This window comes from Nomascus leucogenys, chromosome 6, assembly GCF_006542625.1.
Source record: "Nomascus leucogenys isolate Asia chromosome 6, Asia_NLE_v1, whole genome shotgun sequence".
Taxonomy (NCBI): Eukaryota; Metazoa; Chordata; class Mammalia; order Primates; family Hylobatidae; genus Nomascus; species Nomascus leucogenys.
The window spans coordinates 71,787,727-71,804,645 of NC_044386.1; the positions used below are offsets into that span (position 1 = coordinate 71,787,727).

The 16,919-nt window shown below is 44.2% G+C and overlaps 1 protein-coding gene and 1 long non-coding RNA gene across 4 annotated transcripts; both read right to left on the bottom strand.

Annotated features, from left to right (window-relative positions):
- Window positions 1-4,669: 4,669 nt before the first annotated feature.
- Window positions 4,670-5,583, bottom strand: LOC115835498 (E3 ubiquitin-protein ligase HERC2-like). 2 transcript variants are annotated; one of them, XM_030814410.1, is made up of 2 exons: window positions 5,448-5,583; window positions 4,670-5,349 (listed from the first exon to the last, which is right to left on the bottom strand). In XM_030814410.1, exons 1-2 carry the CDS (start codon window positions 5,560-5,562, stop codon window positions 5,207-5,209), a joined length of 258 nt encoding a protein of 85 aa, XP_030670270.1. In that variant the 5' UTR covers window positions 5,563-5,583; the 3' UTR covers window positions 4,670-5,206. The 2 variants fall into 2 exon arrangements, with proteins under 2 accessions (XP_030670270.1, XP_030670269.1); XM_030814409.1 differs by having other exon boundaries at window positions 4,670-5,355.
- A 22-nt stretch (window positions 5,584-5,605) lies between these two features.
- Window positions 5,606-16,515, bottom strand: LOC101179486. 2 transcript variants are annotated; one of them, XR_004030486.1, is made up of 6 exons: window positions 15,933-16,515; window positions 15,735-15,847; window positions 14,793-15,044; window positions 12,663-12,856; window positions 7,866-8,066; window positions 5,606-5,676 (listed from the first exon to the last, which is right to left on the bottom strand). It is a non-coding gene; the product is annotated as an uncharacterized LOC101179486 (long non-coding RNA). The 2 variants fall into 2 exon arrangements; XR_004030485.1 differs by having other exon boundaries at window positions 15,735-16,515.
- Between the last annotated feature and the right edge of the window lie 404 nt (window positions 16,516-16,919).

Sequence of the window (16,919 nt, forward strand, 5' to 3'; positions counted from 1 at the left end):
CAGCAACCCACAGGCCCTCATCACACACAGCAAGGATGTGCTCTCACTGGGCTCACCACCACCATTAGACATCACATTCACTACCTGATAACCTGCCTGGGTAACACCACTGTAACACAAGAAACAGGTCTAGAATCTAGCATGTATGCTACAGCTGAAGGAACAAAAGATGGTAATAAAATACAATAAAATTTTTAATTTATTTCTTTAATATAAAATTTAGAGCCATAATCAAAATGTGTAATTCTGATGGGGTTCACTACTTATAAAAACTTCACAGCACTCTATTTTCAAATGTAAATGGTATTCTGTGGCTCCTCACCAGCATGTAACTAGTTACTCTGAAATCCGTTCCACGGCTTATTTTTGGCAAGCAGCAATTTCTTCAACCCACGTTTTCCAAGGGAAAAAAGGACATGAAATGTCTCCAAAAGTCTCTTACAATCTTTAGATAAACTACTGTTCAACAACTGCATCCGCCAAGTCAACACATCAAGAATCCTTCCATCACAAACACTTAAGGTGAGGAAACAGTGTCTATCCATGCAGGAGAGGGACACATTATCCATGCTTATGAAGACAGCCTGGATATCGGCTACTGAAAAGCTGTGAATGCATTTTCCTTTTTCTACTTTCCAAAATGTTTGTGAGGTGATACTTATTTCTATGTTTGTTTCTATTCTTTTTATTTCATATTTTTTAGTAGGTACATCCTTATTATAAATCTACTGTAGAACCAATGTCCCATACAGGACTCCATGTGCCACAGGAACCAAAAAGTCACATGCAGCAAAGATGAAGACACAGGAGACAACCTGTGTGGACACCACAGAGCCACCTGCCCAGGACACCAATGGAGCCACAGGTGCAATTAAAAATGTTCTTAGTCGTATTAATAAACATGGCCAGGTGCAGTGGCTCACGCCTGTAATCCCAACACTTTGGGAGGCTGAAGTGGGCAGATTACCTGAGGTTGGGAGTTCAAGACGATCCAGACCAACATGGTGAAACCCCATCTCTACTAAAAATACAAAAATTAGCCAGGTATGGTGGCATGCTTCTGTAGTCCCAGCCACTCAGGAGGACGAGGCAGGAGAATCATTTGAACCCAGGAGGCAGAGGCTGTAGTGAGCTGAGATCATGCCACTGCACTCCAGCCTGGGCAAAAGAACAAGACTCCATCTCAAAAAATAAAAATAATTTTAATAATGTATCATAGTTATCCCAAAAGATCAAAAGTATTACCATTTCAACATGAAATCAATATAAGAAAAATTACTGAGATATTTTACATAGGTTATTTCATATTAAGTCCTCAAAAACCATCAGGGTAGCTTACATATGTAGCACATTTCAATTTGGACAGTGAAATTTGCATTGAAAATATCTGATCTGCACTTAGACTCATAAAATATACAGTTGACGAAGTAGACTCACAGGGCCAAGTGATTCTAAACATTCTTAAATGCTTCCTAATAATGGAATCAAGTTTTTAAATCTGCATTTTAATTAATAAAAATTAAACATAAAATATTCAGTGTCTCAGCTACGATGGACACACTTCAAGTGCTGATCGCAAACGGTGTGAGTGCCAGGCAGACTGGCCAACGCAGGCTACACAGTTGCAGCTGAAACAGCACAGCTGCAGGTGAAACAGGCCAGTCTCTCTGCGCATGGGAACAGTCTGGGCAAGCAGGAGATGGGGAAAATGGGCACTGCCCTTGTGAGAACAAAGGACCCACAACAGGAACCGTGCATTCACCCCCTGCCAAAGACACCAAGAGCCCACGACGCAGCCTTCTCACAAAACGGAGAGGCATTCAAGAACTTAGAAAAGCACCTCTGGAAAATGCTCACTTTAAAACTTTGCATGTAACTTTACATTTTAATTACAAGGTTTTTAACATCCATTTTCTCATGTATTCTTAATTAACTCTGTGAAAGTAAACACAGCTTTTATTCTTACTCCCATAGTTGTGTTGGAAGTTCACCTATGTGAACAAGCTGTTGCAATGAAATTTTCTGAGAACGAATCCCAAGCTCTTTCCGTTAACACAAACTATATTGTTTAGTTCTCTAATTTCCATTGGTTAAAGGCCAGAATGTGTGAAATATGCATTATTAGATTAGAAAAACAAAACGAACTTCAGAAAAATATTTTGCAAAATAGCATTTGCTAAACTCTATGATAGAAACTAGCTCTAAAACTTCCTGTTTCAAAATTTCACTGTGTCCACTAAGTTCTTTCTGGCTGTGGACAGCAGGCCCACCCCACGCCGCAGACCCACCATGGCCCCATGAACAGGCCAGCTGAGAGCTGCATCCACTGCCCAGGGCTCCCTGCTCTGTGCTCGGCTGCCTGATCCAACCGGCCAGGGCTCTGCTTTCTCTATGTGTAGAAACAAAAACCAGGAGTACGAGTTGACAAAAAGCAGATTTTTATTAAACAGAGGTACAAATGTGTTTCATTTTCTAATAAATCTCTTTCACAAATCACCTCGCTGTTTCACTCTTCTTGAATGATCACTTTTAAACAACACTGTCTGACCATTTTGGCTTCTGCCAAGGTTAGCTTCTGTTCACAGGCTGAGTCTGACTTCTTCCCACCTCCTCCTAGTCGGGCCTTCCAAAACAATGCTCACCATTCTTTCACATTGACTTCAGTTTTGAAAAGAAAAGTTATCTTACAAAGTAGTATGTATAACTTTGTAATATGTAAAGTGAGGCAATGATACAACCAGTTTTAAAAATAACCTTCCATGATGATTTTCATCTGCATCCACCTGCTTATTAGTAAGAATCTTTTTCCAGGTTTACTGCACACCCAATTTCTCTTCTGTGAAAAACTTTTGAACATCATCACACCCTCCAACTTCTCCTCTCACCTATATTTAAAAGGGTCTGCTCTTTATCCTAAAATCTATACTAGGTAATTTTCAGAATATTCCTTCAATCCCCAAATAAATTTTTGAGATCCTTGTGCTAGATTTCACTATCTTAATATGAAAACCAATAATCACCTATTCAAATTCAATACAGGCCAAGCACAGTGGCTAACACCTGTAATCCCAACATTTTGAGAGGCCAAGGCAGGTGGATCACCTGAGGTCAGGAGGTTGAGACCAGCCTGACCAACAAGGTAAAACCCCGTCTCTACTAAAAATACAAAAATCAGCCAGGTGTGGTTGCAGACGCCTGTAGTCCCAGCTACTCAGGAGGCTGAGGCAGGAGAATAGCTTGAACCCAGGAGGCAGAGGTTGCAGTGAGCCAAGATCGTGACACTGCACTCCAGCCTGGACGATAGAGAGAGACTCCGTCTCAAAAAAAAAAAAAAACTAATAAGTACATAAATAGGCCAGGCATGGTGGCTAATGCCTGTAATCCCAACATTTTGGGAGGTCAAGGTGGGTGGACCACCTGAGGTCGGGAGTTCAAGACCAGCCTGACCAACATGAAGAAACCCCGTCTCTACTAAAACTACAAAATTAGCCGGGTGTGGTGGCGCATGCCTATAATCCCAGCTGCTCGATAGGCTGAGGCAGAAGAATTACTTCAACCTGGGAGGCAGAGGTTGCCGTGAGTCAAGATCGCGCCACTGCACTCTGGCCTGGGCAACAAGAGTAAAACTCTGTCTCAAAAAAAAAAAAAAAAGTAAATAAATAAAACACAATACAATACAGCTAATATGATTTACCTAAGAAGCTGTTGTATGAGCTGAACCAGAGGCAAACACTGTTTGCCAGAAGACTCACAGATTCCCATACTAATAAGGTCTTTATCCAGTGGAGTCCTGCGTCTATGAAATGTTGAGGCATTCGCTTCCTGTTCATCAATTTCTTTTTCCTTCTGTGCTTCTTTTCTGGCTTCAATGTCCCGTAATTCATAAATGGAAATTATATACAAGTGATCTCATTAGCAGGTGTGAAGGCACACAGGCTGGCTGAGCCCTGATCCCAATGCCAAGCTATCCCAGCCTCTGTGGCTACCGCACACACCTACCCAGAGGCCCCCACCTGCCCTGGTGGAAACCCCAACTCAGTTGTGCAGTTTCAAACAGTGTCTTCTTTTTACAGATCCAAGGTCCAGGCTGCCTCTGCGGATGCTCTCCAGCCTCCTTCTGTGAAGTCCCTAAAATCATTAACCCTGCTAATGGCTCTCACAAAACCCAATGTGATCTGCTGCACACACGCAGCATCCAGCTGCTTTGTAAGGACAAGAAGGAGCTAGAATTCTCACACACAAAAGTCCTGGTTCAAATGTAAATGGCAAAGCCACTTTGAGAAACTACGAACACACACTTACCCCAGGACCTAACAAATTCCACTCCAAGTGTTTACCCAAAGGGAGAACATATGTTCACTAAAGTACGTGTTCACAGCACAATCGTGGCAGCTCTACACAGCCAAAAACAAGAAAGCCTGGGCGCGGTGGCTCACGCTTGTAATCCCAACACTTTGCGAGGCCCAGTTCGGGGGATCACTTGAGCCCAGGAGTTCAAGACCAGCCTTGCAACACAGTAACACCTTGTCTCTACAAAAAAATCAAAAAACTAGCCGGGCATCGTGACATGTCTGTGGTCCCTGCAACACAGGAGGCTGAGGTGGGAGGATCATTTGAGCCTAGGAGGACAAGGCTGCAGTGAGCCAACATCAGGTCACTGCGTACACCCTGGGTGACACAGAAAGAACCTGTCTCAAAAAAACAAACAAAAACCAAAAACAATTAAATGTCCTTCAATAGGAGAATGAACTAACAAACAGTACTACACCTATAAAATGGAAAACTTCCCAATAATGAAAACGAAGTCACAATACACACAACAGTGAGTGAATCTGAAAATCATTCTCCAAGGCAAAGCAGGAAAGAGTGCATACTATACAGTTATATTGCTGTGACACTCAGAGCAGGCAAAATGAATCTAATCTGAGGGCAGGGGAGTATCCTGGCTGCAAGTGCCAAGGGGCACAAGGATCTTTCCGGGTGACGGGAATGGTCTACATGATGAATAGGTTACCTGTTAACTTCACTGAAACAGACAACATGCAGTATTTTATCACAAATCATCTCAATAATTTTTAAAATTAGCACATAAAAGAATTTTAATTTAAAAAAATACTTGGATATGATAAAAGTTTAGTGTTTTACTGTTTTCTGTTATTCTTCACATGTGTGAGTGTGGTATGTCCGATCTGAGCGCACCACCAGGTCACGTGTGCCTCCAAGGCCATACCTGGATCTCTGCAGTAATGGCTGCGTGTAAGGCTGACTCCAACCCTCCATCAGCCATGAAGTTGCCCACCAGAAGATCAATCATGAATTGATGACCTGGACTCATGTTCTCTTCATTGCCTGAAACCGAAACAGAAAGTGTGTGCCCATTTGAGTGAAACGCCATCCCCTCCCAGCACCCTGACCCATGCCCTCTCCTGTTCCTTCCTCGAGCCCACCTGCGCAGGGCAGGAGAGCAGAGAGTGCCCGGTCTGGCTTCCCGGCGGTGGGCAGCAGCACGGACCAGCCGCTCTGCAGCACGGCCTGGGCGGCCGACTGCACGGTGCTTAGCATGCCTGCGCTGCTGGCCAGGGTCACCACCATCTGCTTCAGGCTGTTCAGGAGGACGCTGTCCAGACCTAAACCAAGGAATTCCAGGTCAACCTGGTGACTAATGGCAGCATGCAACTGAAAGGAGAAAAACAATTTTCACTTAGAACCCCTAAAAATGAGTGAATTTCAAAGTCTTATTAAACACTGAATAAAACTCAATTTGAAGTATTATTTAAATAGACAAAATAACTCCTCAGTTTATGTATTTTTAAAAACTGGACTAAAAAACCTCTTACCCACAATAGTTGAAGTATTTTCTAGAGGAATTTTTTTAACCCCACTATGAAAACGTATATGGAAAAGCTCAAGATCAGCAGAGGAGCTAAACAACTAGCAACAGCAACCTCCACCCCGCCCCAACAATCTGCACCAAACACAGAAATAATGGGCTACAATGTAACCACAAAAGCTGCCACAGGCGGTGGCTCATGCCTGCAATCTCAGCACTTTGGGAGGCCAAGGTGGGAAGCTCACTTGAGATCAGGAGTTCAAGATCAGCCTGGCCAACATGATGAAACCCCATCTCTATAAAAAAATCAGCCGGGCGTGATGGTACACACCTCTAGTCCCAGCTACTTGAGAGGCTGAGGCAGGAGAATCACTTGAACCTGGTAGGCCAAGACTGTACCGCTGCATTCCAACCTGGGTGACAAAGTGACACCCTGTCTAAAAAAAAAAAAAAAAGCTGCTAAAAATTAGATTGCGGAGCTAGAATACACAAGGAAACTCCTCAAGTGCAAAACCAAAATTCACATGGGCACACACAGCAGGAATCAAGAGGTTACGGGCTCTGAAAGCAGAGCCAAGCCGCCAGGCTTCAGAACAACCTCCCACACGGGAATGCACACAAGGACCCACTGAACCCGAGCTTCCTGCAGAAGGCCGGGAGCCACCCAGGATCACCTGCCTGCCAGCCAACCACAGCCAGGGGGCAACACATTGCCCGTCCCAGGCTTTGGGTAGCAAGAAACCCCACAAGAAAACAGAGACCCGGCCTTGTGCTGTGAGTAGAAGTGAAATCAAAAGCACACCACTCATCTAGGTATAGATATCACGGGTCAGGAAATGACCACCGAAACTCACCTAGAGTCTGTGAAACCTACAGAACCCTCAGGACCCCGGAGAGGCAAATGCAAAACCATACGCTGGGACACCTCGACAGCCTAAGACATACACAAGGCCATGCTCCACAGCACCGACCAGAACAGAAACATCACTGCAAACCAGGAGGGGCAGCAAACACCTGGGGTGCACCCACGCAAACGCCAGGACGCCACAGGTATGGTGATAAATGAATGCTACAGAGGACTAGGAGAAGCACGCTCCAGACCTCTGCTCAGTTCATTACTGCAACTAAACTCTACACTCAGTTCTGTACATTCTAGAAGCAGGGCAAAAAGCGGAGGGGCTGGAAGAGGGACACGATGGGTTGTTACACAGAAACCACTGTAATAAAAGGGAAAAATTACTCTGTCGAGAGAACTGTGGTTCTTGTCATTAAGTTATAGGGTTTTATTACAAAGACAAAGAAAAGATGATGATCAAAGACTTCAGCTTTAGTTTTGCCAGGGAGGAAGACTTTTGTAGCTTTTATTTTGACCCTAACCATAAACTTCATGGTGAGGAAAGGAAGGCATTGCTGTAGGGAGCTGAACTTACTGAGTAGATCAAACTTGTCCAACCCACGGCCTGAGGGCAGCATGTGGCCCAGGACGGCTTTGAATGTGGCCCAAAGTAAAATTTCTTAAAACATCATGAGATATTTTTGGGATTTTTTTAAAGCTCATCAGCTATTGTTAGTGTATTTTATGTGTAGCCCAAGACAATTCTTCTTCCAGTGTGGCCCAGGGAAACCAAAAGACTGGACCCTCCTGGAGCAGGGTTTTCACAGTGCAGAGGAGAGACAGGCCAGCACTGGTCTCTCAGCTGAGCACTGTCTCTCTCCATCACCTGTGATCTCACCCAGTCATTTCTCCACACACAACAACAGTAAAACAGTAAGAATGCCAACAAACTAGTGATTATAGCAAAAATAACACAATCCATATACACTCTTCCTGCATGCCGAGGCTGACTTCCAGGACAAACATAAAATAAACAGATAAAGTTTTTTAAGCCTTGCGTCCATTATTAGTGCATCACAATCTTACTTTAAAATACTTCACCGAACAGACTAAAACCTATGTCCTTCAAAATACATAAACCTTCTTACAAATCCCTAAGACACTTATAAAAGGAGCAAGAGGAAGGGAAATCACGAATACCTGAAGTCGGGGAAGATTCAGTGTTGCCACGGCCACGCACTCTTTCTCCTGAGGCAGGGGCCAGTCCACGGAGCCGTCCATCCCCTCACTCACCTGCCGCAGCAGGAGATCCAGCTGCTCAGAAGTCACTGAGCAAATATCTGCCCCAAAAGGGACACGGAGGCCAATGGACCACTCAGAGCACGATGACCAAGCACAGCTCTAAAAGGAAACGCAACAATCTAAAATGAATCTCCAAATGTAGCTGCTGGTCTGTCCCACAGGAGTCACCAGCATGTGTGATGGAGCTGCCTTATATTACTACCTGTCATCCCTCGAACTGCCCAGTCCAAAGGCATTCATGGGTGTCTAGCTCACACACTATCAGCTTCTAATTCTCCCGCCCATTTCACTAGCCCCATCTCACTTGGCCAACCTGAAAAAGTAAAAACATTTTTAAAGATCTTTCCACTCTCAAAATGATTAATGACATTAATGGATGGCAGTGAGGATCTCCATCCACTTGAAGTGGTATAATAGCAACTCTAACTAGACAATGAATTGTTAGACACACTTAACACACACACTACCTTTCACAGTGACAGAACAGGTAATCGGCAAAAATCTAGGAGAACTGTAGAACACCTTCAATAAACTGGATCCAATTTATAGAACACTTCACCCAACAACAGCAAAATACATATACTTTTTTTTTTTTTTTGAGACAAGAGTCTCGCTCTGTCACCCAGGCTGGAGTGCAGTGGCGCGATCTCAGCCCACTGCAAGCTCTGCCTCCTGGGTTCATGCCATTCTCCTACCTCAGCCTCCTGAGTAGCTGAAACTACAGGTGTTCGCCACCATGCCTGGCTAATTTTTTTTTTTAATTTGTATTTTTAGTAGAGACGGGGTTTCGCCATGTTAGCCAGGATGGTCTTGATCTCCTGACCTCATGATCCACCTGCCTCGGCCTCCCAAAGTGCTGGGATTACAGGCGTGAGCTACCGTAACCGGCCATACATATACTTTACATATACTTTTTTCTAATTTTTTTTTTTTGAGATGGAGTCTAGCTCTGTCGCCCAGGCTGGAGTGCAGTCGCGTGATCTCAGTTCACTGCAAGCTCCGCCTCCCGGGCTCAAGCCAGTCTCCTGCCTCAGCGTCCTGAGTAGCTGGGACTACAGGCACCCGCCATCACGCCCGGGTAATTTTTTTTGTATTTTTAGTAGAGATGGAGTTTCACCATGTTAGCCAGGATGGTCTCGATCTCCTGACCTCGTGATCTGCCTGCCTCGGCCTCCCAAAGTACTGGACCATACATATACTTTTTAAGCACATACAGACCATACATATACTTTTTATACATATATGTATACACATATGTATATACAGACCATACATATACTTTTTAAGCACATACAGAATGTTCACTAAGAGAGAACATATCCTGACACATAAATCTTAACAAATTTAAAAGAAATGAAATCATATGCAGTTTTTCCTCCAATCACAATGGTATTAAACTAGAAATCATTAATACAACAATCTGCAAACACTTCAAAATTAAACAACACACTTAATAATCCATGGGTCAAGGCCGGGTGCAGTGGCTCAGGAGTGTAATCCCAACACTGTGGGAGGGCAAGTTGGGGGGATCACCTGAGGCCAGGAGTTGAAGATCAGCCTGGCCAACATGGAGAAACCCCATCTCTACTGAAAATACAAAAAAATTAGCTGGGCATGGTGGCGGGTGCCTGTAGTCCTAGCTACTTGGGAGGCTGAGGCAGGAGACTGGCTTGGGCCCGGGAGGCGGAGCTTGCAGTGAACTGAGATCACGCAACTGCACTCCAGCCTGGGTGACAGAGCTAGACTCAATCTCAAAAAAAATAAAATTAAAAAAAAGTATATATAAAGTATATGTATGGCTGGGCACGGTGGCTCACGCCTGTAATCCCAGCACTTTGGGAGGCCGAGGCAGGTGGATCACGAGGTCAGGAGATCAAGACCATCCTGGCTAACATGGTGAAACCCCGTCTCTACTAAAAATTAAAATTAAAAAAAAAAAAGTAATTAGCCAGGCATGGTGGCGAGCACCTGTAGTTCCAGCTACTCAGGAGGCTGAGGCAGGAGAATCGCTTGAACCCAGGAGACAGAGGTTCCAGTGAGCCAAGATCATGTCATTGCACTCCAGCCTGGGCAACAACAGTGAAACTCTGTATTGAAGAAAAAAAAAATAATAATAATCCATGGGTCAAAGAACAATTCTCAAAAGAAATCAGAAAATATTTTGAACATAAATGAAAACACACCAAAATTTGTGGGTTTAATTAAAGCACTGCTTAGAGGAAAATTTATGGCATCAAATCATTATATATTACAAAAAAGATAAGCAACCTAAGTTTCCACCTTAAGAAACTAGAAAAAGAGCAAAGTGAACACAAAACAAGCCAAAGGGACAAATGACAAGATAAAAGCAGAAACCAATGAGATTGAAAGCAAAAAAACAAGGGAAAAATTAATGAAACTTAAAGATCATTCTTTGAAAAGATCAACAAAATTGAAAAACTCTAGCAAAACTGACAAAGAAAAAAAACAGAAAAGATACAAATTATCAGATCAGGAATGAATGAAGGGACATCACTGCAGGCCCCACAGACTTCAGACAGTTAGCAAGAGAACACTAAGGAAAACTTGACACGTAAAAATCAGACAACTTAGATGAAATAAAGCAATGTCTGAGTGCCACAAACCAGGAAAATCCTCCTGGAAACAAACAGGTCACCTGAATTGTTCTATATCTGTTAAATAAATTGAATTTTTAAATTTTTTTTTTTTTTTTTTTTTTTTTTGAGCCAGAGTCTTACTCTGTCACCCAGGCTGGAGTGCATTGGTGCAATCTCAGCTCTCTGCAATCTCCACCTCCCAGGTTCAAGTGATTCTCCTGCCTTAGCCTCCTGAGTAGCTGGGATTATAGGTGCACACCACCAAGCTCGACTAATTTTTTGTATTTTTAGTAGAAACGGGGTTTCATCATGTTAGCCAGGCTGGTCTCAAACTCCTGACCTCAGGTGATCCACCTGCCTCGGCCTCCCAACGTGCTGGGATTATAGGCATGAGCCACCGCGCCCGGCATGAAATCTTTCAGAAAGAAATTTCCAGGTTCAGATGGATTCAAAAACATTTGAAGAAGAAATAGCACTAATTCTACACAATCCCTTATAGAAAATGGAAAAGGAGGGAACACATGCCAATACTCTGTATAAGGTCAGCTTTCCCCTGACAGAAAGTCAGACGAGATAGTATAATACAAAGAAAGAAAACTGCAAACCAACATCCCTGATGAGCAACAACAGAAAAATCCTCAAAAACGTGTTAGCGAGTCAAATTTAGCAATATAGAAACAGAATAGGGCCGGGCGCAGTGGCTCACGCCTGTAATCATAGGAATTTGGGATGCCAAGGAGGGTGGATCACTTGAGGTCAGGAGTTGGAGACCAGGCTGGCCAACATGGTGAAACCACATCTCTACTAAAAACAAACAACAAACAAACAAACAAAATTAGCCAGGTGTGGTGGTGCACACCTCTAATCCCAGCTACTCAGGAAGCTGAGGCAGGAGAATTGCTTGAACCCAGGAGGCAGAGGTTGCAGAGAGCTGAGATTGCACCAATGCACTCCAGCCTGGGTGACAGAGTGAGATTCTGTCTCAAAAAAAAAAAGAAATAGAGTAGTAAATTGTGGCCAAGTGATGCCTATCCCAGTAACACAAGGCTTGGTCAGTATTTAAAAATCAGGCTGGTGTAGTGTCTCACACCTGTAATCCCAGCACTTTGGGAGGCCAAGGCAGGCAGATCACTTGAGCTCAGGATTTCAAGACCAGCCTGGGCAACATAGTGAAATGCCATCTCTAAAAAAGAAAAAAAAAAGTTTAAGAAAGAAAAGTAAAAATCATCAATGTAATACACCATACTAACACACTAAAGAAGGAAAACTGCATGACCATTTCATTTGAGATTAAAAGCATTTAACCAATTTTAACACCCATTCAGGACTTTTTAAAAGCTTCTAAAAGGGGGAATTAAGGCCGGACGCGGTGGCTCACGCCTGGAATTCCAGCACTTTGGGAGGCTGAGGCAGGCGGATCACAAGGTCAAGAGATCGAGACCACCCTGGCTAATGTGGTGAATTCCCGTCTCTACTAAAAATACAGAAAGTTAGCTGGGCACGGTGGCAGGTGCCTGTAGTCCCAGCTACTCGGGAGGCTGAGGCAGGAGAATGGCGTGAACCCAGGAGGCGGAGTTTGCAGTGAGTCGAGATCACACCACTGCACGCCAGCCTGGGCACAGAGCGAGGCTCCGTCTCAAAAAAAAAAAAAAAAAAAAAAAATTTGAGGGGAATTAAAGAAACTGCCTTAATCTGGCAATAAGGCACCTACATAAATATGCGCAGCTAACATCACAGTTGATGGTGAAAGACTGAACTGCTTTCTCCTACAGTCAGGAGCAAGGCAGGGCACCCACTGTCACCTCTCCTATTCAGCTTCACACTGCAAGTCCTGGCCAGGGCAATCAGGCCAGGAAAAATACATAAAAGGCAAGCAGATTGGAAAGGAAGAAATGAAACTGCCCCTCTATACAGATAGTATTTAACTGTCCATGAAGAAAACCCAAGGAAACTACAATGAAGCTCATAATAAATGAGTTTAGCACAACCGCAGGACACAAGAACAACAAACAAAACTGTGGTATTTCCTATATACTGGTAATGAACAACTGGAAACCAAAGTCCTCCAAAATACCAAATCAAGCTCTATATTCAGTACCTGGGCCGGCCCACAGGTAATTCCCACTATGTGTTTGGCGTCCAGTCCTGGCAATGCCGCAGGTTCTGGCTTGGTCACGCGCAACGTGTCAAAGTGCTGGCACTGGTCATTGCTCCCCTAGCTGTGGACCTCGCTGTCCTCAGTCGGAGCCAGGCAGTGGGTGGAGCCTGCAGCCATATCAATCACCTTCTTCCCTGCAAGGAAAGAGGGATGCAGATGCAGCTTCAAGCCTATGACTTCTGCTGCAAGAAAGATATTTCCACTAGGCCATTCAGGTCAGAAAGCTTTTAATATTAACTTCTTGAGGATAAACTGTTGCTTTACTATTAAGCACAATTCATTTGCTTTGGGTGTGTTATTAAAACCCCTGTATTTTGTCAGCTACAATTTGTTAGGACCCACAGCCTACAAAGATCAAAATGCTGGGATACGAAAAGGATCTGTTCTTTTTTCTCCTCCTCATTCAGATTTTCATTCAGAAAGAAACAAGGTGCTTTTAATTAACTATTAGATCATATTCTCCCATCCCAGATATAACAATGCACAGCACACTCTTCACTGAGGAAGGCTTTCTAAGAAGAAATCTATTGTTCTCTCAGAGTTAGGTGATATCACTATTTAAAATGTTGTTCCTATTTAAACACTCAGCAAAATATTCTATTTTGCCTTCCTGGTAAATCTAACATGACCAACACAAAGGGTGTTTCGCAGAAATGTCAACATATAAAATAATTCAGCTGAAAAACCATACTGCAGTAAGGGGAAGAGTTCTATCCTAGGAACCTACCATAAGTTAACATCAGCAACAACAAAAGGTGTTTTCAACAGTAGTTTAAATACTCTCAAAGTAAACGATTTCTGTACCTAATAATTGTTGTAGCTTTCCTATACTAATGGAGGGGAACACAAACAAGGAGGCAACTGAAATTCAAATACCATTCAATGACACAGAGTAAACTTCTTACTCTGCAACTTATCTCAGAAGCTTAGAAAATAAATACCATATGGGCACACAAAACTCTTAGACATCAAGGTATTAACATGCTTTAAAATAAAACTAATGGAGAAAGGAGCTGGCAAGTCTTACTTAAAAGTCCCACTTCCAAACCCACGTGGTAAAGAAGCAAACACACAAAGAATGTAGGTAGTATCAGGACCCAACGAACTACAGCCCCCACACACAATGCAGCCCAAGGCCTGCTTCTGTGAAGACACTGGTGTTGGAACACAGCCAGGTCCACCTGCTTCAAATACAATCTGGCCCTTTAAGAAAAAGGCTGCCCACCCTGAGAGAGAGAACCCTAAAGAGTCCATCTGATGTACCTCTCACTGCCTTTTCCCTTCTTCCTACTTTCTTGTCAACTTGCCTGCCCTCAACAGTTCTCGACTAGGATGAAGACTATCTCCCAACCACTAGGCCAAGTGGTACAGAAAAGTCCAGTTTTACCTTAGAAAAATCCCTCCATCATCATAGTTTTGATGGCCCCCACCCCAACTTCCTGCAGCATAACATCCCTCGTAAGAACACCACAGAAGAATCTCTGGGTCTTCTTGCGGAGGCTCCCATCCTCTCTGCCTGCACCGGCAGCCCACACTCAAGGCGCCGACACTCCTATCTACGTAGCTTGGCTTCCATCTGTTCCCTCCAACTACAATGCATGCTGGACACCTTTGCAACTGAGCAAGCAGGAATCACCCAGCAAGGATGAGTTCACCTGAGAGCGTCCCAGGTGGACCCAATCCCACCTCCCAATGTGGCCCCACAGCACAACGCACACTCATGGTCTCAGTGTGCCTGCAGTACAAGTACAGGTGACCTCACCACACAGAGGGAACCTTTACTGAGTCCAGCCTGCTGAGTGATGAATGTGTGCCTGCCACAGAAAGTGGCAGTGTTTGTAAAACTCAATGGGTTTAAATTAAATTTGGTAAGAATAACTCAAAGTCATTTTTTAATAGAGACACATCCACTTTCCACTTAGTATCAATACCTACATCAAGCTGGCAGTAGAAGTTTCTAATGACAGTCCATTCATGGAATGTCAGGTTAAGAACATAAAACCTGCAAACTTTAAAAGATTACTAAAGAAACTGTCCTGAAAGGTTTTAAAAGTTTACGTTTGCACTCACCTTGCAAGCCTTCTAAGAGTTTTGGATAACGAACATCTTCCTCTGTTCTGTGTCCAAGTCTCTGGTTGTCACCTTTTCCCCATGAATAAACTTGGCCACTTTTCGTCAAAGCAATGGAAAACTGACTTCCACAGCGGACTTTGACCACATCCAAGTCTTGAAGCTTTTCAATCAGCTTTGGGGTTTTGCAGCCATCACTACCACCTCTGCCCAATTTCCCATAGTCACCATCTCCCCAAGACCACACTTGCCCTAAAAAATACAAATGCATTTAAATAACAACAACTCTGCACTTTAATGAAAAATTTTAAATGACTGAAAATAATATAATAAAAAATGCACACTAATCTAGACCACCCATGTGCACAGTTAACACTACAAGGGTGGTTACTGAGCAAATGAAATCTAGGTGACACTTGAGGTTGATATAGAAGCAATAAAGACAGGGAAAGCTGAGTTTTCTTTTTGTTTTCATTCCATGAAAAACAAAAGTCCTGATTCTTACTAGCCTGGGCTCAATGTTCACTGCTTCACAGAACCAAAGGCCCACTGCCTCCGTAACACACAGTAACTGGGGCCCAGCACACTGCAGACACTTGCAGACCACCCTCCCGTTTGCCTGCTGCTTCTGTTGCCACCGTGCGGACTGCTGGTCAACCATACCACTGTATGTGTTTCCAACTGCATGTATCAACATAATTATGTAAGTTGATAAAATGCTCACACAGAGATGGTGGCAGCTGCAAACCAGCTGACAGGCCCCAGGCAAACAAGCCCAGTAACCACGGGGGCCTCTTCACCAATGCCACTGAGCCCCACACCCACTGGGCAACAGGGTGGGCGGCCTCATAAGGCCCACTGTACTCCTCATCTCACTTCCTCCAGAGAAGCTGCCATGAGTGTTCTCGAGGGCCTGTCCAGGGTGGCGAGAGCTCTACGTACCGTTCTCAGTGACAGCAGGGTTTGAACATCCCCACTCCCACACACCACATCGATGACCTTCAGTCCTTTAAGCCCAGCTACCAGCATCGGAATGGCCTCGTCCTCACTGGAGCCTTCAAACAGATAGGACGGCCGTTACTAAGTCCTGTAAGAGGCCACCTCCTGCTGCATGCTCCTACTCATGCAGAACAGACATACCGTGGCCCAGCCAGCCATAGTTCCCACGGCCCCAGGTGTACAGCTCCCCCGTGGCAGTGATGGCCGCACTGTAAGTGCTCCCACAAGCGATGTGCACCACGTCCTTCCTGGCCTGCTTTCCAGAGTAGGCGGAGATCACCTTAGGCTCCTCCAGAGGCCCTGGGGAGGAAGGGAACAAACATGAAAGCCCTTCTTCTTGGTGCTATTTCTTATTAGTGTTAGCAAAGGAAATTCACTATCCAAATTTAGACCATCACAGCATCAGGCCAGTTTCACCTTCCAGGTACCTAATAAAATAAGAAAGACAGAATTCAAACACCTAACACCTCCATGACTTTTTTTCAGTTGGAACCCGATGCCAAGCATGGGATCCAGTAGAAATATAAAAACAGTGTTTGTTAAAGACTTGTACAATAGGCCGGGCACGGTGGCTCACACCTGTAATCCCAGCACTTTGGGAGGCCGAGGTGGGTGGATCACCTGAGGTCAGGTGATCCCCATCTGACCTCAACACGGTGAACCTTCAACACGGTGAAACCCCATCTCTACTAAAAATACAAAATTAGCTGGGCATGGTGGCAGGCGCCTGTAATCCCAGCTACTTGGAAGGCCGAGGCAGGAGAATCGCTTGAACCCGGGAGGTGGAGGTTGCAGTGAGCTGAGATCACACCACTGCACTCCAACTTGGGCAACAAGAGCAAAACTCCAACTCAAAAAAAAAAAAAGACTTGTACAGTAAAGTCCATTGCAGCTTTATTCACAATGGCCCAAAACCATGGTCCATCTGCAACAGAAGGAATGACTTACTCACACACCCAACAACATGGCTGCATCTCAAGACATCATGCTAAGTGAAAGACGCCAGAAACAAAACACCACACACTGTAGGGTTTTGTTTATATTAAATTATGGAAAAGACAAAATCATAACAACAGAGGGCAGATCAGAGGTTGTCAGGAACTGGAGGTAGGAAGGGGGCATCAATTC

Bases quoted from the DNA above. Each gene is read 5' to 3' on its own strand.
- LOC115835498 (XM_030814409.1), bottom strand. From the start codon at position 5,562: ATGCTAAGCACCGTGCAGTCGGCCGCCCAGGCCGTGCTGCAGAGCGGC. The intron at 5,356-5,447 runs GTGGGCTCGAGG...TTTCTGTTTCGG, and splicing joins TGCTCTCCTGCCCTGCGCAG to TTTCAGGCAATGAAGAGAAC.